This window comes from Vanellus vanellus (assembly GCF_965231255.1).
Source record: "Vanellus vanellus genome assembly, chromosome: 1".
Lineage (NCBI taxonomy): Eukaryota > Metazoa > Chordata > Aves > Charadriiformes > Charadriidae > Vanellus > Vanellus vanellus.
The window spans coordinates 54,888,529-54,912,490 of record NC_138905.1 but is presented as its reverse complement, the minus strand read 5'-3'; the positions used below and the strand labels follow the sequence as shown (position 1 = coordinate 54,912,490).

Here is a 23,962-nt window from a genome sequence, read left to right as displayed (position 1 = left end):
AGCTGATAAATTGCAGTGCTCGGCCTCTTTGGGTGGTGTCACATTGACCTTCCAGCAACCCCACTGGTTCAGTGTTACAGTGAAGGGCATCGGTGCTCATACTCATTGGTTGTAATCCCTCTGAACACCCTATTTATTCATTTCCAGGCCCAACCTCCTCTTCTCCCTGCCCCCAGATTAAAAGGGCTGCTGCAGTAGGAATGGGGGGTTGCTTTCAGACATCTCTCTCCTCTTTCCTACCTGTAATGACTCCTACATGCTCCCTTCTTGCTTTTCCCCCCAAAATCTCCCATTCTGAGGCACCTTCCTGTCTGTATCTTTCTACTGTGCTTCTCTACAACCTTTAAGAATCCTTGGCTGGGCTTTTGCTTTTTTCTTTGTTTCTCTTCATCTGTCCCCTTTTCCCCATTGTAAAAATATCGCAAACAATCCCCAAATCAAGCAAACTCATAACCTCTCAAAGGTGAAACACTGGTTCACATGACACGCTGATGTTGTACACAGTATTTATTTGCGCCACTGCAGTTCACAGTTCAAATACATTTTCCCAACAATATACAGACAGACTCTTTATTCACAGTGGGGATGTGCGTGTGTGCGGGCAGGGTGAATTCACATTATGGAGGAGCAAAAGTCACTGCACTTGAGTATCAGTTCTCTCAGGAAGAACCTCAGGAGAGTAACTATTTCAGCTAACAGCTGCCTCACCTTTCCCAGCAAGGTGGTGGCTATACAGAAGGGAAGGGACACTCCTGTTTAATCCTCATACGTTACTGGTCCTCACACGTTCATAGAATCATAGAATAATAGAATCGTTTAGGTTGGAAAAGACCTTTAAGATCATGAAGTACAATTGTTAATTCCGTCCTTATTATGCTGCTGTATTAACTGACTATATATTATAAACACTAACCCCTGTCTGGAGGAAAATGCCAGGCCTAGAGCCATTGCTACAGTTGTGCTAATATATACAAAGCTATATACACAAAAATACCATTAAACCTATACAAACTGTTCACAGGCTCTGACATAAAGAGAGCAGGGCCCAAGGACCAGCCTTGGAGCTTGCAGCTAATCCTGAAGGGCTATCCTGGAAACTTTATATGGAGATGCAGGGAAGGAGAAGAGAGAGGGTGACATAACAAGGAGAGGTGTCAAGAGCCCAGGTACAGCGTGGTAGATGTATCCATCTGGAGGGAGGGTCAAAGTCCTGCTATCAGCTCACCGCTCACAGGGGAGGGCAACGAGGCTGGAAGGGCACGTGCCAGCAGGAGGACAGAGGAGTCCATTGCAATCCTCACCTCAGCCTGGCTCTGCCTCATGTCAAAGGTCAGACCTAAAAAGGCATACTGGGAAAACAGTTCCTATGTTGTTGGCCTGCGCTGTGGGGAGCTGCTGGGGCACCAAAGCGGTTCCTTTGTAATATGGTCATTTCTATTACAGGAAAATTCATTTAGATGCTCTGCAACTACAACACAGGAGACTGAAGGCACACTCAGAGACACAGTTCAAAGCACTAAACATACTGTGAGCAAATATGCCCTGGTGGTAGTCCGTTCCTCCTGGAACTGCACACAGGGCTGGGCTGGTAAGAGAACGGTAAAGTTTAGCCCAGAATAAGAGTAAAATGCACAGAAAAGCTTTCCAGTTGTGCCTCTGTCTGAGCCTCTAAACCCTGAAAAGCAGTGGTGTGAGAATCCGCTTTGCTGTGACTGGATCTAGTGTGAACTTTACAGTGCCAGTGGGGATCTGCTGGGAATCTATCCCAAAACGGCTGTGATGTATTTGCAAAGGGGTACTCTGCCCATTGGACTGCAGCGTGATGTTACAGTGACACTTTGGGTTCATAAAAACCTTAGGGATGGATAGAAATAAGATGTGAACCTTTTGCTTCTACGTCACCGACATGAACCTGTCCTGAACTTGGGACTGGGGAAAGAAATATACAAGTGCAAGGGCTGGCAAGTGCTGTGGGGACCATCTTTCTCCAGATCAGGTAATTCAGCCAGAGAATTAGTTTGTTTGTGCATTTGGGGACAGAAAGGAGAAGAGGGCTGAGAGCACAGGAAAGGCTGCAGACAAGACTAGCCCTGCAGGAACAAGACAGAGGCTTCTTTCCAAAAATATAAAGATTAAAGCAGGTAGTGTCCTTTAGCCCCACCATTTGCCTTGAGTCATGGCCCACTGTAGGCCTAGAGCTTGTTTGACTGCCTGGGAATACTATTTGGACATAAAAAGGAGTGTCCTAAATCTCATTCATAAATTAAACATACAAAAAATATACATATATTGTATAAATTGACACATATATATATAACCTGGTTTTATATATATATGTATATGTATGTGTATAAATTCTAAATTCACATTTCTGTGTTACCTGTAAGGAAGCATGCAAGAACAGCATATGGAGGGGGAGACGCTGAACAAGGTTCCTCTGGTACAGGACAGGTCTGCCTAGGACAAACCTGTCTCTAGCAGCATTCCCCAGAGAGCTGAAGAAAGGGGAACTGCTTTTAGCCCCCATTCCCTCTACACAGCAGTCTTCCTGAAGATCCACAGAGCAGCTTCCTGTATTCCCCATACAGGCCACAGGTCCAACCAAAATCTGAAGAACCACCAGGCTAGAGCTGGAGAAGGAAAAGCAAACAAAAACTAGAGCCAAAACCTATTAACATTCAGTCTGGTAGAGAAAAGTGGTAATTCACAGGTCAGCAACTGAATATGGAGGAACCTCGTTTGCCCATGTCAAAACAAGTGATCTCTGTCCCACCTCTCCGTTCCCTCTTGGAGTTTCTCAGTCCCTTATAATCATCATCCCTGGTTCTTTCTAAGTTACTCCTCCTTGTCCAACTGCCAAAGTACAGCTGGGCCCCACAATCTGTCCAGCCTATGCCCAAACGGGCAGCCAGTCATCTTACAAACAGTCTCTTTGCATCCCAAAGAGCACTAACCATGTCTGTTGGGAAGAGATCAGATGTTTTCAAGGGCCTGGATTTCATTAGGGATTCCTGCACAATCTCACCTTCTGAGGAAAGTCAACAAATTTCATTCGGGCAAGAAACCGCCTCACTTCTCCACGGCTGATTTTGGGAGTCGTGGTGTCCTTTAGCCACACCATTCGACCTTGACTCATCATGGCCCACTTCAGGCCCAGCTTGCTGACCGAGAGAAATCCTGGCTGTTTTTCAGAGGTTGCAGTTGTTGTCACAGTGATGTGAAATGCATCCTTCTGGAGATCATTAATTCCAACTGGTGCATCAGAAAAGGGAGAGACAATATCAGTGAGGAGTAAATGATTATGTTTCTTCCAAAAGAAATCTTACACTCTTTACTCAGTCAAAACATCCACTGGTATATTCAGTCTGACTTTACAATTGCACGTACCTTATTTAATCAGGAAAAATAATTTTAAGTTAAAAATTTTCCATCGAAATAAACAGACTGAAATTCAGATCAGAAATGGAACGGGTTGGTTCCAGGTGATGTTTTTGAGCTTGACATAAGAGATGCACATATTTTAATAATGCAGTTCACTTTCAGAGAGCTTTCCTTCCCACAGGTGTTAGCAGATATTATTCTACCTCTGTAGAAGAAGAAATTTGTAAGGCACTGGCAAGTCAGTTAACTCCAGTCACTGCAGAATGATCTGTACAGACCTCAGAAATCCCAGTTTCTAATAAACCCCTCTAAAAATGATTTTTTATTTGTTCTCAACTGATCTGTGGTTTTGATACAAATCCAATACGATGTATCACTATGTAGCAGCTTTTCTATGCTTCCTGGCCTACTGGACTCAGTGTTGGATGAACGGATCTTTTATGCCACATCCTGCCGTGCTCAACAGGCTGGCTGTTGGTTGAACTGCTTTAGAAAGAGCAAGGAAATCCAATAGCGACTGCGCAATCCTGTACAGATGTTAAACGCAGAACTACCTTTCCCTGAAAACACACGTATAAATATTTTGGATTCCCCCTTTCAGAAAGAAACAGGAAGAAACAGCACAGCTGCTATCCCAGAGAGCAGGAGAAGATGCCCAATAAATGCAGAAGTGTATCTGAGGTGACAGAGAAAGTTTCACAGTGATTCTTCATGCACCGCCTTAAATCATAAATAGCTCCATGGAGAACAAGGGAACTTCTGTGGTGTAAAACGTGAATGAAGTCAAACTCAGACCTTTCCTTGCTTAAACATATGCAAGAAACTTCATAGGTCTTTTATTTGCAAAGCAGAAGTTGGACAGGACCTTCCCTCAGGACTAAGATGAATCTTATTTCCCATTGCTGGCCCTCAGCTGCTACCTTTAAAGCCACAACTACACCCCACTGTTTCTCACAGCTACCTCTGCCTCCATATCTCTTTTAGCCTAGGTAGTTTCTCTTCCATTTGTACTCACCTGCTGAAGCAATGACTTTGTCTGTTGCATTGGTGAGGTCCAGAAGGACTGTAGGAAAAACAGGATGGAGGAGATAGAGGTGGTGCAGTCCTGGACGCTCAGGTCTGAGACCAGGTTGCTGTTGGAATGAAGGACAGACAAAAATGTTACAGCTGGCTGACAAAGAGGAGTCTAGCATTGCCAAAAAAAAAAAAAAGTTTTCTGACACTATGCTGTCTTTACATGGATCAGAGAATCAAAACCTCTATAGTTTTACAGAGATGAAATCCTGCAAAGCTTTTTTTTCTAAAACAAAATTTGCTCCACAACTTCTGTTTGGTAAGGTTGAGATCTGGCTCTCTCAAAGCCAGCCTGATGGGAGAGTCTGCAAGTTTGAGTCTCCATGCTGATTTCTGTGCCTTCATGCAGAGAAGCAGCACTCTGGGTCTGGGAACAAATCTGCAGTAAAACTATCTCAGTGTTTCAGAAAAAATTAACTCAGGATGTTTTGGTTTTGTGGACAGGAATTTTCTGTCAATAAAGCTTTCTGGTGAAGAATTTGCACAGAAAGACTCCTGTGTTCAGGCTCAGAGAAGTCAATATCAGAGAAAGAGGAAAAGATGTCCCTGACACCCTTCTTATATGGCAGGTTTGAAGTTCAATTACATTAGGAATAAAAGACAGAGACTGCATGTGCCTCACAGAGAAACCTCAAAGAGAAGAAAAGATGCTTGCTCACCAAACTTTGCAACACAGGCTGTGCTTCATCAGCCCAGAAGAGAAAAACAGACTTCTTGTCCAAAGTCATGACTGACAGTGCATCGAGCTGTTGCTTCTGCCATGGGAGTTCCTGGTTCCAAACAGGGAGGCCGGATTTTCCATCTACCACCACCACCTCAAGGAAGGGGAGAGATTTAGCATTAACAGGTGTCCAGGTGTGGGTGTACAGACAGCCCCCTCGCAGTGAGTGGTATGGCCTGTGCTGTTCCCTTTCATGCTGATGGCCACACAGTGATGAGCGTCAGCCACAGAAATGGGAAAAGCAAGGAGCAGGGAATGATTGTCCCTTTCAACCCAACCTCCCTCGCTCCTATGCTACCACTGCCCTCCGTGTCTTCACTTGTTTTACCTTTTTGTTGCCATCTCCGGTCTGTGCTTGCAGCATGAAGTCCAGAGTTTGGTCAGCACCAAAGTAACCTGGTACAGGCTGGCTGCAAATTTGGAAAAAGAAACACTCAGCCCCATGGCAGAAAAGCAAGGATTTCAGATGGAGGCAGCACAGTTGCTTTCGTCCTCCATTCTGCCTCTTAAAAAGGCAGAATTTGCCATACTAAATAGAACCTTTCATCCACTCAGAACTGTTCTGACTGGCAGGAGCCATTTGTTGGTGGATCAGAAAAGTGAAAAATGATCAAGCATCCCATGGTGCTGCTTAGCCATTCTTCAGAGTTGTCTGTGCGGGAGGCATCTGTTGCTGGGCTGTGTAGATATCTGTTTATCACCCTGTGACACAACTGTATTATTCTTTCCTTAGCATGAGAACCTGTACAGTTTTGCTATGGTCATAAAAAATTACCCAGCCCTTTCAAAATGCATCGGCAGATTTGACCTCCTGCTAAAAGTGTATTTCCCAGGCCGCCTTAGCTGTGTGAAACGGCTCTTAATATACTCACCATTAATGTCAGCCCATGATTCTTTGTTTTCTTACTGCTGGCAGTTTTACAAGCCTTTTTATAAGCTTCAGCAGTTTAAATGAAGTCCCCTCTCATCCTCTCCCTTCTGGGTGACATAACACTATTACTTGAATATCTCTCATTGTAACTGTTTTCTAACCATCTTGCTTGCCTTTGGCTTTCTGAGTCTTATCTCTACCTTCCTTAAATTCAACACAGCTAGACACAAGGTTCTAAATAAGCACAAATGATTCCTCAAAATTCACAGAATCAGAAATTTTATGGCAAGGCAGGATCATCAGAACATGTCCTCCCGCCTCCTGTTTATGACAGATTGCTATATTTCACCCAATTAACCAAGTATCAGTAGGCTGAGTTTGAGTAGATCTACCAGCCATGAGGCTTGCTACGGAAATACAAAGATGAGATGAATTCATCACTTCTCGTGACTGTCAGTTCTAATGATTAATCTCACCCACAGAAACATGCCTGCATTTTAATTTTCTTGAACATGAATGGCTTTTGCTCCAAGGCACTTGTTCTTGCTATGGCAAGATTAAAATGCCTGTTAGCTCCCATTACTTACACACGCTTATAAACTCACCTCTCAGGCTTCTCTTTGATCATATAAATGCACTGGCTTAAATCTTCCATGCTAAAGCATTTTTTCCAACCCTTTTCTCCATTTTTTCCCAGCTTCCCCTTTAAAATGCGCACACCAAAATGGCTTCTGAACAGCAATGCCACAGTACAGCACTGGCTTGACTGTTGTTACTTAATGCATCAAACAATGTCATTCACTTTACAGACACATTTGGCAAGCAGAACCAATGCTTTCAAGTCAATATCATGGAACATTCCTATAGCTTGAAAACTCTCCAGTAGCAATAGGAACTAGTAGATAGTTCCATCCCATGGGCATAAACTTAAAACCTCTCCTAAGGTGTTTCTTCTCATGTCCCTTATGGGTTACAGTCAGTGGCAGATCCCACAAACTGAATGGAGGCAGGCATATGTATTTTAGATGCTACAATCAACTGAAAAATCCCCTGAGCACTGTCTCAAATGAACCAGAAGGCTAGTAATTATTCCTGCCCAACAGTAATCCCCCCAGCAACCTGCTATTAATCCTCTCTCATCTGAAACATCCATTTTCAACACAATTTTCAACTGCTTACTCAATTTCATGGTCTCTGAACTTCACCCTTGTTTTATGACTACTGATTCTTCTTTATAGTTTTCTAGGGATCTTGTCAAAAGCTATCTGGAAATGCAGCACATCTGCAGCAGCCAGGCTGTTTTTCTCGGAGTCTGTTCCCAAAGGGCTGGACTCAGTCTGCCCATCTGGAGTGGTGTGCTTGAGGCAGGTTAACCCAGGAAAAGGGGAGCTCAGCTGGCTCTGTAAGTTTTGTCTGATGAGGGTTTGGGTCTGTTTATCTGGTGACGCCCCTGAGCTGAATCTGTCCCCCAGCTAGTGTTGCTTAAGCAGAACTTCTCTAAGTCCTAAAAAAAAAACCAACCTCTTAAATAAATGCTTGTCCACAATATATTCAGTCTACCAGATCTCATCTCTTAACTCTGAGAAAACAGGAAGTCCAGGACTTTAGCACAGTGGCCTTGACCAAGGATTGCTTTAATTATTTTTCAATGCCTATCTGGCAGCTCCTGAACACGTGTTGTACTCTGTCCTTTGGGAGGTCACGGAACCAGAAAAATCAGGGTGGGAGTGCAGCAACCTGGAATACTAGTTGCCCAGAGAGGCTGGAGAGTCTCCATCCTTGGAGATATTTAAAACCTGACAGCACACAGCCCTGAGCAACTTGCTTTAGCTGAGACTGCTTGATCAGGTAGGTTGGACTAGGCAATCTCCAGAGATGCCTTCCAACCTCAACCATACTATGATTCTGTGAATGGAACAGGTAAAGCAGTTTTCAGCCTTTCTTGATTTGAACCCATAGAAATTTTCCAATTAATTTGTGCGTCCATTTAGAAATTTCTTGCATATAACTGATTTTACAGCATCTATGAACTGGCTTTGCTTAGTTGGTACACATTTACCCTTTGAACTAGACCCCAGACACATCCACAAGTCTGCAGACTCTGGACCCATAACACTTTCAGTCCATCTCCTTTCCACATAGCAAGATCAACTAGCCATAAGCCATTCCTAAAGTGATTTCTTATGTCACCCATCAGCCCTCAAAAACGTGGAAGTAACTGAGTATCAAACCTGATACTCAAACTGAGTATCCAATGAACACTGATATTTTTTTGCTTAATGAAGTTATAATGCTTTTGACAGTCAGGTAACATTGAGCTGAGAGCTGCTTTCTTTCCTCTAGTTAGCAGAGCAAGCAATTTATTTCCCACATAATTTCCCTCAACTGTGCCCAACTGCCCTTTGCAAATATTTAATACTGGGCAAGCTGAAATTGCTAATTATTATCAACCCACGAGATCTGGCAAATTACTTCATTTCCATGTGTGAAATTAGATGATGAGCAGTATTATTTTAAGGTTTACATTTAGTATAGATGGTGTGCTAACTGCCATCAGAGTGCTCATTTTCAACTTTCAAGGAACATTAAGACCTGTGGACCATACTCAGACACTTTCTCTAAATACTTAACATCACTAATGCAACTGCTCCTCTCCACTAAGCTGGCAAGTGGCAGCCCTGGACAACAGATGGGCTGAATCACACACCAGTAATCCCCCGAATTCCAATGCCACAGTAGTCATGACATCAATGTTGGGTACCTGAATCAAGACCCTTATTTGTGATCACTCACAAGCACACAGCTCAGCTTTCCAGCCTTCTGTTCCTTGCTTCCCCCACCCCTGCGCTCCTCACTTGCTCAGCAAAGCATCTGCACACCTTCAGTTCTTATATTTCTCTGCAGACATGGAGAATTCTTCTCACTTGCTTTCTAAGGAGCCCATGTGCTTAAAAGTGAAAGGCAGGAAATGGTACAGGAAGAAACAGGACACAAAAATGTTCCCAGTATGTAACCTGCTGATGTTCTGCAGTTCCAGGGTCCAGCGGGGCTCCAGGTCCTGTCCCCGCAGTAGGATCAAGCCCTCTTTGGTTGTGATAAGCAGGTTGCTGCAGTTTGTGTCAGGTGCTTTCAAAATCTGCAGGAAGTCAACACCCCCACTGGAACAAATAGAAAGGAGATTCTGAAGCTTGTATCTGCACATCTCAGCACTAGCTGCCTGTCCGCATGGCAATTCATCCTGCCTAAGATTGGAACTGTTCTTGGAGAAGACCATCTTTTCCCCTGTGATGGAGCTTAGCTTCCTTTGGGGGTTCATCAGTTAAGTGGGTTAAATTCAAGTGTGGGCTCTTCTGAATATCTTGCGTTACTATTAAAAGCATAGTGTGGGGGGGGTTCCCCCCCTTTATTCCTATGCAGGCTAGGCCACAATTTGGCAGTAAAGAAGAAAAAGCTGAGAAATCCAGGCCCGCAATGCTGGAAACAGACTGAGCTTCCCAGAGTGACTCCATTAGTTGGGAACACTGGGTTTTTTTTTTCCCTCTAGGTATGCATACAGGGTGGAAAAAGGGAACAAGGAACAGGAGAAGTAAAGGACTCCTTTTTACCATATTCTGCATTTCTTTGGCTAGGACAACCACAGGACAGGGAGGAAACAATGACCTCCCCAGAGTACAGTTATCAACTGGGAATGAAAAGAAGGACAGTATTGATGTAGGAAGGACCATCTCTAGGAGTACCAAGAGGTGCCTACCCTCCTCATCCTCTCCCAGCAGAAGCAAGATGACAAGTCCGTCTCCTACCTGTAAATGTCAATGAGCTCTGACAGGTTGACAGATCTGCGCTTTTCCCACTCCGGCTCCTCCTGCTGCAGCATTGCAGGAAAGCTGTCCCGGTTTCTGGCTTGGGTAAAGATATCCCTCAGGGCAACCGCTTGAACATTACCTGCCAGAAAGAGTAAACATGAAGAGTCCTGCCTGCAAAAGTTAAATCCCTAGCAGCATGCAGGGTTCTTGGGACCACTGTGGTTGTGGAAGAAGGCAAAGAAATCCGCAGAGCTGGAACTTCCCTGGCATGATGTGCCTTTGGGAAAGTCCAAGGTATTCCAGGCTAGCAAGTATCGGTGCTCCTGCACTTTTCCACACCATGGCAGTAAGACTTGTTCCCATGCCCTTTACTTCTAGCTTTCAAAGCAAAAGGAATGGCAGAGATATCCCAGGGACATACTGGGTCATTTGAGGTAAAATGAATGTTTTCTCAGTAAGGAGAGGCAAGGTGCATCTCACCAAAACCGAACAGGATGTAGATGGCTCCCCGGCTGGTGATGTGGACTTGGGGGCCAATCACTTTCCCTTCTCCATTGGTGCTGTACTTCACAGGCCCACCCAAAGCAGTCCCAGTCTTTCCTGACACCAAGATGAAAAACACATCAGGCTGTAAAGAGACAGATGTAGAGATTTTTAGCAGTGCTTTCATGCACTTGTGCTCTCAGAATCTTCCCTGGTCCCCACAGCATGAAGCTGCACTGCTCTTTTCCCCCCCAGCAAGGTCTAGCTAGTGGTCTTTTTCTCTTTGCTCAGTTTGGCTTCCTGGGAGTCTTACATTCATGCTTTGATGCAAACACATCAAAGATGGAAGGGACTTCAAAAATGCGAACTCCTCTAACAACATTAATGCTAGAATTGTGGGGAGGGATGAGCATAGAGGAAATCTGCATCTGAATTAATCACACACGTATTTCTTTCTTCTGGATAATCTGAATGCTCCTTTCTCCAGAGATCTATCTCAACATGGCTCCCTGCACTGCTGCTAAACACTCACTTCAAACCAAGCATTCATTGAACAGAAACAGATAATTCTCAAGTCTCAGCCAGGGGTAAATAATGACCCTTCTGCTCATTCACAGCTGACAAGAAATGCAGGTAGTGTCATTATTGCTTAATCTCGCCGCTCTGACCTACTGAAAGAAAAATGGTGCTTTTCAGGGAAATCTAAGGGAACAAAAATTAGGGGCTCTTGCAGTTCTTGTTACAGCCTTTCCACATCAGGCTCCCTGTTCTTCCTCTACATGGTCAAGGCCCTGTCAGACCTTGAGCAGGTATATGCTGTACCTGTGTCTCTTTGAGTGCCAGAACAACAATATCCCTAATCCCATCTCCATCTACATCCGGAAGAGTGGCAGCTGGTGCAGCCAGGATTCCACTTGAAAGGTGGATGGAGTTCAGCGTCCAGATGGTCTTGCCTGTGGGAAGAATAGGATGAAATAAACCTGCAGCACTTGGGGAACCACTGGGCATCCCCATAAGGTTCCACAAAACCTTCTTGAAGGAAGGAGCAAGAGAGGTTGTTTCCACCATTATCTGAGAAGAGGAAAGACAAGCCTACAAACTGGGGCAAGCTGCAGTGAGAAGCAAAGTTCCTCCCCCAGCATTTCTTGAGATGGTCTTTGAGTCATGCCTCAAGTCCTGCTGTGCTACCTTCTTTGCATCTCTCTAGAAAGACCTGAGCCCAAAACACTTGCTGAAATAGCAGAGAATATTTGAGGTTCACTCTTTGAAGGAGAACCTAAATGAGAGTGCTGCTCGGCAGGACAGCAGTTGTTTTCCTCAGCCAGCAGTAAAGCCTGTAGGTAGATGCAAGGAAAGGGAACAGATGGGCAGTTCTGATGTTCAAAGTGCAACTCTGTGTCTCAGTTAAATTCCCAGCAGCAAATAGCCACTCCAGCATGGCATGCTCACTCCACCTCGGGGTGAAAGCATGTTAGCAGACGTGATGTCAATTGGTTCAGCAGTCCAGCATGGACCCAGCTGGAAACTCCATAAAACCTGACTTGCAAATTGGCAAAAAAAAAACTTTTAAAAAGCAAAATGAAATTCAGTGCTTTAACTTCTCCATGATTCTTTTGCCAACGCTCCTGTTTTTTCAATCAGAGTTTAAAAATGTTTTCCTGCTGCTGTTGTGTAGAACAGGGTTTTTCCCCTGCATGAAAAAGGAAACCAAAGGCCAGACTTGCAAACACTTGCACACACTAGTAACACTACTACTGCTGGTAAAAGAGACAGCCTACAGTCCATGCAAATACTGTGCCAGCAATCCGGTCTCTAAAAACATTTGAAAGGTAAGTGATACTGCTTATTGACTGGATCTGTCACTTAACCCAAGGTTTCTTGTATCTCTCCATTCTCTGTTCTGATTCCAAAACCAGCCTTACACCTACCTGTAAGTATTTCTGCTAGTGAATAAACATGGTAGAACAGACAGCAATCAGGGAATGGAGATACACATGATCAAGTGATTAAAAAGACAATATTCATTCACAACTAATCAACTCTTCTGTGGGCCTAATTTTTCTGGAAGGTTTACTGGCTGTAGCATACATCCTTATATAACTTCTCCAAGAATGGTGTTCAGCTTTTCAGTGTTGTTAGGTAGGTGCTGAGTTCTACTAACAGCTCAATGTTAATGAGAACAGACCCTACATATCCTTTATGCCATGGGGATGCTACAGGATAAGATTAACCCTTTGAACTGTTCTGAGATGGTAGGATGTAGGTGCTGCCACAGAGCAGCAATGGTTTGGATTCTCTTTTACCCTGTGCAACTAGAAACTCATTAATGCTTTGACCCTTTCCTGTGTGTCACTAGATAACTGCCACCGCAAAGTGCCAGCACTGAATCATTCATCCTTACTAGTCCTTTAAAGAAAACAAAAAATCAGTAGCATATTTCTAATATGCTGGTAGTTGACTCTACCTGTAGAGGCACTGAGAAGGCTGAGGAATTTCAGTGTTCCTGTAACAAGGCAGACGGGCTCTGCAGTTGCCCCCAGTGACAGCCCTTTGCACTGCACACTCCGAGTCTCCTCTGGAAGTTGGATGGACCATAGGGTGCTGCCATTCATACCAGAAAGGGCCACCACAGTTACGGAGGGCCTAGAGACACCTGGAAGAGGCAGGAGAGAGAGAGTGAAATCCCCTGGCATCAGAAGTTATGTCCATGCTGCCTTTAGTCTTTGCACTTGAGTTCCAGCTTGAGCTCCTGGAGCTGACTGGCTCAAGCCGGCCACATCCACATTGCCTGAAAGCAAAGGTCAAATCCCACCCCAAGGCTGAGTCTCTCAGCTTGCAGAGCCTAGCAGCAATCTTCAGACAAGCTGGGCTGTCAACCAACAGCACAGACAATCAGGTTGGACCTGAGCTCACAGCAAGAAATATGGTCAGCTGGGCACAGAGGAACCAAGATTCTGGGGACTACCCGGTCAGTTGTACCGACTTGCTCGTGTGAAACGTACTGCTGTCAAATCAGACTGATGCTTCTGATCCCCCCTCCCTCAAAGACACAGAGGCGAAGCCTTGATTCCCAAGGCAGTTGCCACCCATGTGAAAGTCCCGAGTTGTCTGTAATTTTGGGTCAGCAGAAGGTGACTGGCAATCTGAGAGCTTTTTTCCTTTGTTTTCCAAATGAGCTTTACTGTTGTAAAAAACAGACTGAATGCAACCAATTGGTGTAACTCAGGGGTCTTTTCCTGATTTACCCATTAGCACAAAACAATTGTGAGAAAAGGTGCTCTGATTATAATTCTGTGCAACCTTTAGTTCAGCCTGCCCTCAGACATAACTGCGGTTACTGTAATCTCCACCTGATATGCTCATATCACAATTTAAGATGAACTCCTATACATCTCAAGATAACTTGTCTTACTGGCAAAACAACATGTGACTTGACTACAAGAAGGGCGTATCTAGGCCACTGGCTAAAAGCAAGTCTGAGCCCAATCTCTAAAACAAACTCACTCTGTTCTCTAACTGAAAATCAGCTGGCTTACACTAAGGGGTTGCCCCAGGCCAAGTTCTCTTCATTGGCTTCGCAAGGACCAGGTACAACTAGCTCCTGAATGCAGCTCACAGCTATTGTGTGTAGAAGCTGGAGAAACAGCTAACGATATCACAGCTAACTCCATCAGGTAACTCTCCAGAGCTTACCTCTACTGGACACTGTGTGAATGCTCTGAGTAAAAGCTACAGGAGGGGTGATGTCCAGCTACTGGAGTACAGACTTGTGACATGCTTACATCTGCTTTAGTGCCTGGTTTTTGTCTTCCAGCATAGCTATAGCCCAGGGTGCAGTTAGGTATGATTATTTCTGTTCAGAGCATGCTGAGAACTGTACGTGTGTCTACAATGAAAGATCAATAAAATGCAATGGCAAAATACAGAACACAAGGACAACCTCTACAAACTGAATGTAGCCTTTACATCAACAGTATCTCCCTCTCTCACTTTCTTCTTTAACTTACTGTAGTTTTCTCCCTGCTTATAGGCTTATTTCTATAGGACTTGCTGTGAAATACCGAGGGCTTTGCTTCGGCTAGGGAGAAGCAGCATTTTCCCTATCTTCTAACTATATTTTTATTATCCTACTCTTTGAGGAACCAAGGCATTTTGCTCTCACAAGAGTTGTCTTCAGGCTGTACAACATACGCTTGCTCCCTGAATACGTATCTGAGACTGAACAGGTTCACGTAACCTTAGGTGATGCCAGGCTGGGCAGATGCTGTACAGCAGGCAGCTGGGAACGTCCAGGACTTCAGAAGCCCAGTGCAACAGGATGCTACCGGACTTGGCAGCCCCTGTACAACAATGGCCAGTATCAGTAGGCTGCTATGTTTGTTACCTGAGGGGTATGAGGGTTAACAGAGAAAGCAAGAGCAGCTATGAGGAGGACGCAGAGTGATACCTCCTAAACAGCCAGGCACAGTAGCTTCCCCACCACCAGCCAGTCTATTATCTTTGAATTAGCAACGATTTGCAGCCTGACAAGGATATGGAGTGACCTGGAGAAAAAGGCAGCAAGGTGAGGATGTTTTCTGCAACACTGACCTATGGCTGCTCTAAAAAAATCCATAATGCTCCCTGTTGGCAAGCATCTGGCTAGTTCAGAAGAACCAGAGCACTCCAACAGACAGCTCTGCCATCGCTGTTCTTGTCGCCAGCTACCCTTGGTAACAACCAGGACACTGGACCACAAATCAGGAGTAAGTCCAGACTCTACTACTGAATCTCATCTGTGACCTTTGTCAAGCTGCTTCCCTTCTCTGTGCTTCCACCTCTGTGCCTGTAAAATGGAGGCAGACAGACAGCTCTTTTGTGAAGGGCTCTGAGACATAAGGGGGAAAAAAACCCCACCTTATTTCCAATTGCTATTTGTAGAGCAGTGCTTTCTGGTTGCTTCATCTCTGCCCCCAAACCAAGTGTGGACAAATACAGGACAGAGATGGACTCGCCCCAAGATGAGATAAGGGAAAACAGATGACATTGACCCAACAGGCATGGGAGCGCAGGCTTGCAATGAAAATTATAAGCAGCATGACACAAGCACAGTAAGTCAGCCATTTCAAGGAACTCTGAAAAGAGCAATGCAATGGATTAGCAGTGGCAGGAATACTTCCCATGTGCAAGACAAACACACAAAAGTCCGTAATGACAATACAGAAAGAGGAATGGAAAGAAGTTGCAGTGCTTACCCATGACACTAGCATTCATCAAGGCAGTGAAGACAATGAGGATGTCAGGGAGCCCATCACCATTCACATCACACAGCTCCAGTGGGGATAACACACCACCTGCAACAGTCAAAAAGAATCACCACACTGTTGTCAAAAAGGCCACCCAGCCCATTTTCCACACTTGGAGAGGAGGGCTGGCCCAGAAAATACTCATGGACAGCCAAGCCTCACAGAGTCTGCTAGGGAACCACCAATGCCAGGCAGCTCCCACCACCGCAAGATCTTGAATTGCATGGAAAGGCAGAAATGTAGCATTTGGGTCAAAGAAAGAAAAGGGAAAAATGGAAGAGTTAACAGAAAAAGATTTCTGCTTCCCACTTCACTTTCTGAGGTGATGTGGGAGACACATATCTTATGAAAGGCTTAGATTTGGAAGCCAGGGGCAGAAAGCAAGGAGGGAGAGACATATCTAGACCTGGCAGAAATTATTTCACAAACCACTGTTTCTTTACTGCAGAAGTCAGAATGGGAGATACTTTAGAAATGTTACCAGTGGCCTGCATAGGACGACAAAAGATCCTGAATGTTGATTTATGGATTCAAGCAGGGCAAGAAGACAAAAGAAATAAGGTTAGTTAAGCTAGTTAGAAGACACAAAGACTTCTATCTCTCTCCTCCCGAACGCACCCACACAGTTCAGCGTGGAGGCGCTGGTGAAACCCAGGGTGTAGAGAGGCAGTCACTATGTTTTAAAGTGGGCTGGGCTATCTCCATCTGGAACAGAGCGCACCATCCGGACAAAAAGGCAGGATGGGAGAAGGGTCAAAATGCTTTTCGATGTCAACAGAAAGAAGATTTCGTGGCACTGTTATCTAATGACGCCAGATTTCACAAGCCTCAGCTTGAAGAGTGAGCAGGACACAGCCGCCTGTCTATTACCTCGGAGCATCTGCAGTGGTGAGGAAGGGCCTCTGCTCCGAGCTGGCTCTCCCAGATAGGTCTCTCCCGCCGATGCCCAGCCTGGGAGCTGCCACCTCCCCCATGCCAGATGCTGTTCCTGGGGCTTTCTCACCTGCTCCCTGACCTAGGTTGCGGTTCCAGGTGTTATGCAAGTCTCTAGGGGGACAGGGAATTAGAAATGCGCACACCAATACAAGAATCATCGAGATCACCACAGTGAGCAAAAAGATCGCTGTGCGCAGGTATGGCATGAGGGAGGGAGCAGCCTTCTGCTCCAAACTCCCAGCCGTCTCTGTAGGATAACCCTCGGACGCGTTCTCTGATGTGTGCTGCTTTGTCATCCCAACCTCCACGTCAGAGTCAAGGTCCTGCATTTCCTCAGGGGGGCTCTTCCCGTTCTTGACCCCCCCGTTCTTCTGGATGTTGAGTACCAGGTCATCTTCACTTTCATCACTGTCAGCCTGAGTGAGGGGATCGTATTCCCCAAGGTCTGGGCTCTTCTTCCCTGAGGAAAGAGATGAAGAGAGACAATGAAGCATAAGATCCTCGCTTTTGCAGGATCTCAGTGGAAAAACGGCTGCAGTAGAGAGTGATACAGAAGGGAGGACAGTGCAATCTGCATTCTGCATGGATCCAAATGAGAGGTGTGAGAGAAAAGACAGGGTCTGTCCACTCTGTTTCAGAGTAGCAGCTGCAGGAGAAAAGATGCTGACAGCTTACTTCCCCAAGACAAATGTGTGTATATATATAGTATCTATACACATATATATATGCACGCATACGTATGTATATACATGTGTCCTGGTTTGAGTGACACAGGACTAATTTCTCTTCTAATATTTGGGAAGATTGCACTTTTTAGAAGACTCTAGTGTCTGAATTTGTGAAAATATTTACTTTTACCAGCTATGGTGTGTGGGTTTCAAGGTCTCAGTGTTTTCGAGCTCGCCAGGTGCAGGGATGAGGAGGAGCAAGACCTGAGCACTTGACCCAAGTTGGCCAACAGGATTCTTTCATACCATCAATGTCACATTCACTACAAATTAGAAAGTTTGCTGCAAAGAACTTTGTGCCCTGGTGCTGGACTCCTGAGGCCTTCCCTTCCTCCCGAAGCCGTAGCTATCGCGGTGTCCGACATCTGCTGTCTGCTGCTGGGAGTGCACAGCTTCCTACTGATAGAATTGGCTGACTATATCTTTGCATATTCTGTATTGGTATCGGGATCAATATTGGTTTTTTAGCGCTATTAAAGTTAATTATCTAATCTTACTCTACTAAATCTGTTTATACTTCAAATCCCGGGTTTCCTTGTTTTTTCCCGATTCCCTTTCCTGGGTGAGGAGAAGTCATCAGGTGATAGAATGATTGTCTAAATGACAATAAATTGTTATGGGTTTCTCAAATCATAACAATATGGAATTCATGGCTGATTTAATTCTAATACTTTCCTGTTTGGTAATGAGACACACTGACATGAAGTCATGCTTAACGCTCTAAGTACCTAAACCACAGCTCTCTTGACTTCAGACAGAACTCCTTTAGCATCTGCCAACTTCTAATTGCGATGCAGCCCCTCTTCATTTGTAGTCTGTGTTCCCTGAGGGGACCTCCCTCTGAAACTCATTTTTCCCCTGCTCCTCCTGCCTGGTCCAAGCAGCACTGCTGCCTTCTAGCGTGCTGCATCTGCTATCCTGCTTCATGAGGGATAGAAGGGATAGAGCACTATGCACCATTTCTCTGCAGCACTGGTAAAAATGGGTATCGAATACCTGAATAAGAGGGAAAAGTGATTTTGCCCTTTTGGGCCTGTAACATGATGATGTCTGAACGGATCAGGGCTGCCCGTCTGTGACACCACCTTCTCTGCATGGCTCAGCACTTCAAGAGGGAGTGCTCCAGCCCCTGCTGTAGGAAACCACAGTGCTCCTGCTCCGTTCCTGCTCCCACCAGAGCCAACAGCTTGTGCTCAGCTTTGCTGAGATAGATAACTTATTATTGATGCCTTCAAGCAGTCGTACAAGAAAGTAGCTTAGCTTTAGGTGTCTCCCTCACAAATGCCTAGCATGTGGACAACTTCTCCCCCAAGCCCTAGGCAGCCATGGGGAATGTGATGAGGGCAGGTGCAGAGCCTGGTCGTACATACTGGCGCAAGGCCAGGGCCATCTGTTTACGGGGCCAGGCAATATCAGGCAGACTCACTGCCCTGAGCTACGAGTGGAGGATCACGTCTCAGGGAGCTGCCCTGTGCCACCAGGCTGGGCATGGAGCCATGGCCACTGCTCCGATGACTGCAGGGTCTCAGTCTATTTCTCTCTCCTGTTCCAACGTGGGATCTTTCTATCCCAGATATCTGCCTCATTTCCCTTTGCCTAAAGCTGACCCGAGACAGCAGCTAACTTGTGCCCGAAGATACACGCAAGGCATAAATAATAAGCAAAAATACGCAAGCTGTAACCACTCTCAGACACTAAGATGATGGGAAGGCTTTACAGAGCGGAAATTTAAGGGCTTTCATGATTATTCTTCCTGCATAAGATAGTATGCCTTATTTCTGGTTTTCCTTTTAAAGGCAGACTTACAGTTACAGACATACTGTAGTATCTAGTTAGTGCAACACACCTATTTTGCATCACCTATTACCTATTTTGCAGCATGTGCATCTCATTTCTTTCTCATTTCTCACCCCATGAAAGGACCTTCACTTCCACTTTCTGTATCACTTATAAATGGTACTCAGTGTCAATTTTAGGATTTAAGAAAAACTGTCGATCCCACTAAAGGCCAAATGCCTCACACTAGGTGGAGTAGCCAGGACAACCCACCCACACTGAACAGAAGGAAATAAAGATTTCCCATGAGATCACGTATCTAAATCAGACCCTTCCTTTTTGAACTAGAGACTTCTACAAAAGACTCACGTCAAAACAATCTGGTGCACAAACACACTCTAAAAGGCTGTTTTTTTGGGGCAGCAGAGCACCCAGCTAAAAAATGCTACATTCCTATGGGACAGTTCGGTGGACCCCTGTGTAACACTGCATTGTTTCACACAGATCTGCCCTAAACATGGGTTCAAAGTGTGGGCTTTGCAGGAAGTCTTGACAACCTTGGCTCCATCCCGTGAGCAGCACAGAAGGCCACCGACCTCCATGGCACATGCAGCTCTCTGCTCAGAGATCACAGTGACAGCACAGCGTGAATTTCTCAGATATCTATACAGTAGATTGTGCTGACAAGTTGCTGAAAGACTACTCAGTGAAAAGAAGAAATTCCTGAGAGGGCTTGCTGGCAGGTATTTGCAGCTTTTCACTACAGATCCAGATGTGCCAGTTCAAGCCAGGTCAGAGTGGTACGAAAAGCAAATGCTGCTGGCCCAAGAGTGAATGATATCTAGCCTGGGAAGTCAAAGTCAGACAGTTATGTTAACCAGACTGCTCCCGGTTTTGGAAACTGGTGTGCTTTGAGTAAAACAACTCAACAGCATACTTACACTTCAGATATACTGTGATTTGTTTAATTATTTTAATTTCAGACAGCCAACCCAAAAGACTGAAACCTGCCTTGGTTCATCCTTGGGGCAATTAAAAGCATTGACAGGAATGAGCTTTATCTGGAACAGTTTTGTTCTGAATTTCTAGAGACAGAAAGGACCTCAAAATTATGGGTCACCCACTCCTTGAACTGGCTGGGATTGAGATGTTGGGAACATCAACAGTGTTGTCATCCACCAACAGATGATCTGTAACAAGAACACCTTTCCTGCTGGGAACCAGGTAAGAATGCCAATCCACCGATCAGAGGCTAGAAAACAGCTACTGCACAGTAATGACTTACGGCTTTTGGTGATCTACATAGGAAAGGATCTATTGAGTTATAAGAGAGCTATAAAGCAGAAAGCTGCAAAGCTGAGAGCTGCTCAGCCTTATTCCACATCTAAGCCTGACCAGGAACCAGAAACTGGCATTCCTTCTCCCGGTCTTTCCTCAAAAGATTAGCTGGTACTCTCATAAGGCACAGCCATTCAGTCTAAGGTCAGGCATAAAAAACCCTGATGATCTTTTTTTAAGCCAAAAGGAGGCAAGACACTGCCCTTTAACAGCAGCTATTGGAGTACTCACCTAGCACACAGGAAACCCAATTGCGTATCTAAACTCAGAGGATTCAAATGCTTATCTGACACTGTTCAAAGAGAGCCCCTAACAATCGATCTGTAGGTCTTTTGGAAATGCCTTTGGAGAGCTGGTGAGGACGTGCTCAGCCCAGCCTCCTGAGGCTGTTTGGCAGTGCAGAGAATACGTAACTCATGATTCACCTGGCTGGAGAGAGAGCAGAAGGCACATGACTCTTCATTTGAGTATTAGGTGACTTGCTGTGGAAAGGAGGAATACCACACCTGGCTTCCACTAATCACTGCTAAATGATTTTTCAACAGAAAAGCATTAATAGAGAGACAGAAACAGCAATAAAGAACGTGTGAAAACAAGGCCAGTCTCACACCATTTAGAAAATTATGATTTATTGAGAAGTGCTCCAGAAGTCAAATTCTTTCCTTTCTGGTCAGCAACAAGGCTCAGGATGGGGGAAGACAGTTTGTTCTTCAAGAGAAAGCTAAAACTGCCTCAGTTGCAAGTCATCAGCTGTCAGAAAATCCAATACTTCCATGCAGTTTTCAACTTTACATTGTGGAAGTAGAAATGCTAAGACCCAAGTCGGCCTCTTGGTCAAACTCTCACACTGCCTCTTGAAACGATAATCACTGCATAACCTTCATGATAAATTAGTCACTGTGCTACAGAAAACAGACTCCAGACCCACATTGAGCAGTTCTGTGGCCTTGGGTATGTAACAGATCTGTATAACTCACATACTGTTACCTGTCCTTTGCATAGCATCTCTAAGTGTGTATAAACGTTGCGTTCACTTTACAGGGATGGAATTCGTATCAGCAGAGTCAGCTCCCCTGCTGCTCTGTGTTCTCTCCTAAGGGTATAGCAAATAAACTGCTTCTGTTCTGACCTGCTCTAAATTGTATTCCATTTTTTTCCATGGCACCAGTGATAAAACAGGAGTTCCCAGTCAGTGGCCTGTGGTTACAATCAATCTGAGGAACCGCTGCTTGTGGTCTGTGGCTTAGTTACTGGTCACGTCACCCTGGATTTTTTTTTGCAGCCACTGGAAGAAAAAGAAAACTAAAGAAGAAGGTTTTCAAAGGCAGAAGAGAGAGAAAATGCCCCAAACTTATCCACTTTCAAGGGCAGTTGGACTCTAAACTGCATTTTATGACTCTGAAAATCCCCTGTGCATTTTCATAATAGTACTTTTTGCACAGGCAGCTCTTTCAACTATTGCAGTAAAAGAATGTGACCTCTCATAGAAAAAAAAGATGAATCGTGATCACAATTTGGAAAGGAGGCATCTGTGAAGTGATTTGTGTTGGAATCAGGTCCCACTCATAATGAAATACTCATTTCTAGTGCTGATGGCTTGAAAGATATTAATTGCAATCTTTTTTTCTGGTTTTGACTTACTGGAAAGGCTTTTCTTTGCACTCACTTTGGAGTGAAAAGAGCAAATCTTGGATTTTAGACGAGTAAATTTTTAGTGCGTTATTCCAATGATGGTTCCAGTATCCTTTGTACCCACTTCATGTTCTGTTTATTTTTCTTTTTTTTCCCAGCTGGCAGTTGGCAGGCACCAGTCACTGGGTACTGCAGACATATCTTTAAGCCCAGGGGGAGATAAGTTGCCATATATTGATGTAATTCATTTAATGAGATGCAGCAGAAAAAAACAGCAATAAGCTTTCTGCTTTCTCATTGCTGTTGAAAGCTGCATTTTTTCCAGAGTTAACCACACAAACAAGGTATGATATATGCAATTTAACCTAAGGACTGATGCAAGAACTGTTTTCTCAACTGCAGATGCAAGGCCTATGCTCTTTTCCAAATCAGTGCCTTCCAACAGCAGCTATCAAATAGATCATGCTGGTTCCAGAGGTCCCAGAAGAGATCTGTACTTGTTATTGTACAGTTCCTCAGTAGTCACACCCCAACACACACACTTACACCCACCAGTTAGCACTTTTCCTAAATAAACTTCATGTAAAACGTAGAATCATAGAATCACAGAATCATCTAGGTTGGAAGGGACCTTTAAGTTGTACTCTCTCCCATCTAGACAAACATATATATATATAACAAGGAAGAAAGTGAATTGCAAACAAAACTTCTTTGAATGAGATATAACAGGCACTACATAAACTAAAAAATAATGACTCCTGGTATGGGTTACTAAAAGCTGGCAGGAAGGGCCCTCAAGACATTACTGTGATCTTCATGGACCGATGGAGGAGAAAAGTATGACCTGCCCTCTGACTGCAGTTTCACAGACCGAGGCATTGCAGGATCATAGTGGTGCGTGGTGCCGGGCAGGAGCCCTCCCTCAGCAGTGCACAGCTGGGCCCTGTCTCTGTCCCACTGTTGTCCTGAAGGCAAGACATGGTCAGGAGGGGCAACAAGGCACTTTCCCATTGGGTTAATGCAGCCAGGTGCATTGGCACCGTCTCCAGTCCATCCAACAGCAACTAGCATGCTCTCAAGATCTGGTTTCGCAATGTATTTTCATTCCCTTTTAATCTCCTCACTGAAAAGAACGGTTGTTGGACTGCTGCTCACTGCCTTATCTTTGGAAGATCTGGATCCTCGACACAATAGTCCCTTATGCTTTAATATCCTCTCATCTCGCTGAAGATCTCTGGCTGAAAGGTGCGCAGACGTGGTAGCCAGATTTTAAACATCTACCTGGGTAAATGCAGTAACTGCAGCGGCACTTTCTGAACTCCTGGCCTGGCTTTTGGGGGCAAAACCCGTCAGGAGTGGATCAGAGAGGGACTAACGCTTTCTCACGGTGGTGGCGGCTGCCTTGAGCCCTGTGCTCGCTTCTGTGCGGCCTGCGGGACCCGGCGCCTCCTCCTGCGCAGTCCCGGCCGCGGGTCCTCACAGGGCCGCCGCCAGCCCAGGCCCCCCGCCGCCACACGCGACGCCCCCGGAGCCCCGAGGCACTGCCCCGTCCCCTGCAGCCCTCCCTCCGCCACGAGACCCGGGCAGAAGCCGCCGACCTCCCCCCCACCCCGCCACCGCCACCGGCCCCAGGGCGGCCGGGCCGGGCCTGCCCTTCGCCCCAGCCTGGCCCCACATCGCCACATCACCATGGCAACGCACCCCACCGCCCCCAGGGCAGCGGCAGCCGCGCCCCCTCCCCCGCCTTGCCGTCGGGGGCAGACCCGGACGTGGCAGGCCCCGGTCCGGCTCGCCTCGGCTCGGCCCAACGCTCCCTCCCTCCCGCGGGTGCCGACCCCTTACCCGGCAGCTTCAGCGCCCGGGACAGCACCGTAGCCATGCTGGAGATGCGCAGTGCGCATGCGCTCCGCCCCTCCCGCACCGCGCCTTCCCAA

At 45.6% G+C, this 23,962-nt stretch overlaps 1 protein-coding gene across 1 annotated transcript; it reads right to left on the bottom strand.

The window, feature by feature from the left end:
• Positions 1-2,426: 2,426 nt before the first annotated feature.
• Positions 2,427-23,907, bottom strand: FAM234B (family with sequence similarity 234 member B; the record flags this gene model as incomplete). The annotated part of the gene is made up of 13 exons (XM_082484493.1): positions 2,427-2,630; positions 3,026-3,252; positions 4,397-4,514; positions 5,115-5,270; positions 5,505-5,586; positions 9,062-9,205; positions 9,848-9,989; positions 10,331-10,478; positions 11,156-11,286; positions 12,798-12,986; positions 15,568-15,666; positions 16,622-17,014; positions 23,871-23,907. 13 exons carry the CDS (start codon positions 23,905-23,907, stop codon positions 2,625-2,627), a joined length of 1,872 nt encoding a protein of 623 aa, XP_082340619.1. The 3' UTR covers positions 2,427-2,624.
• Positions 23,908-23,962: the final 55 nt, after the last annotated feature.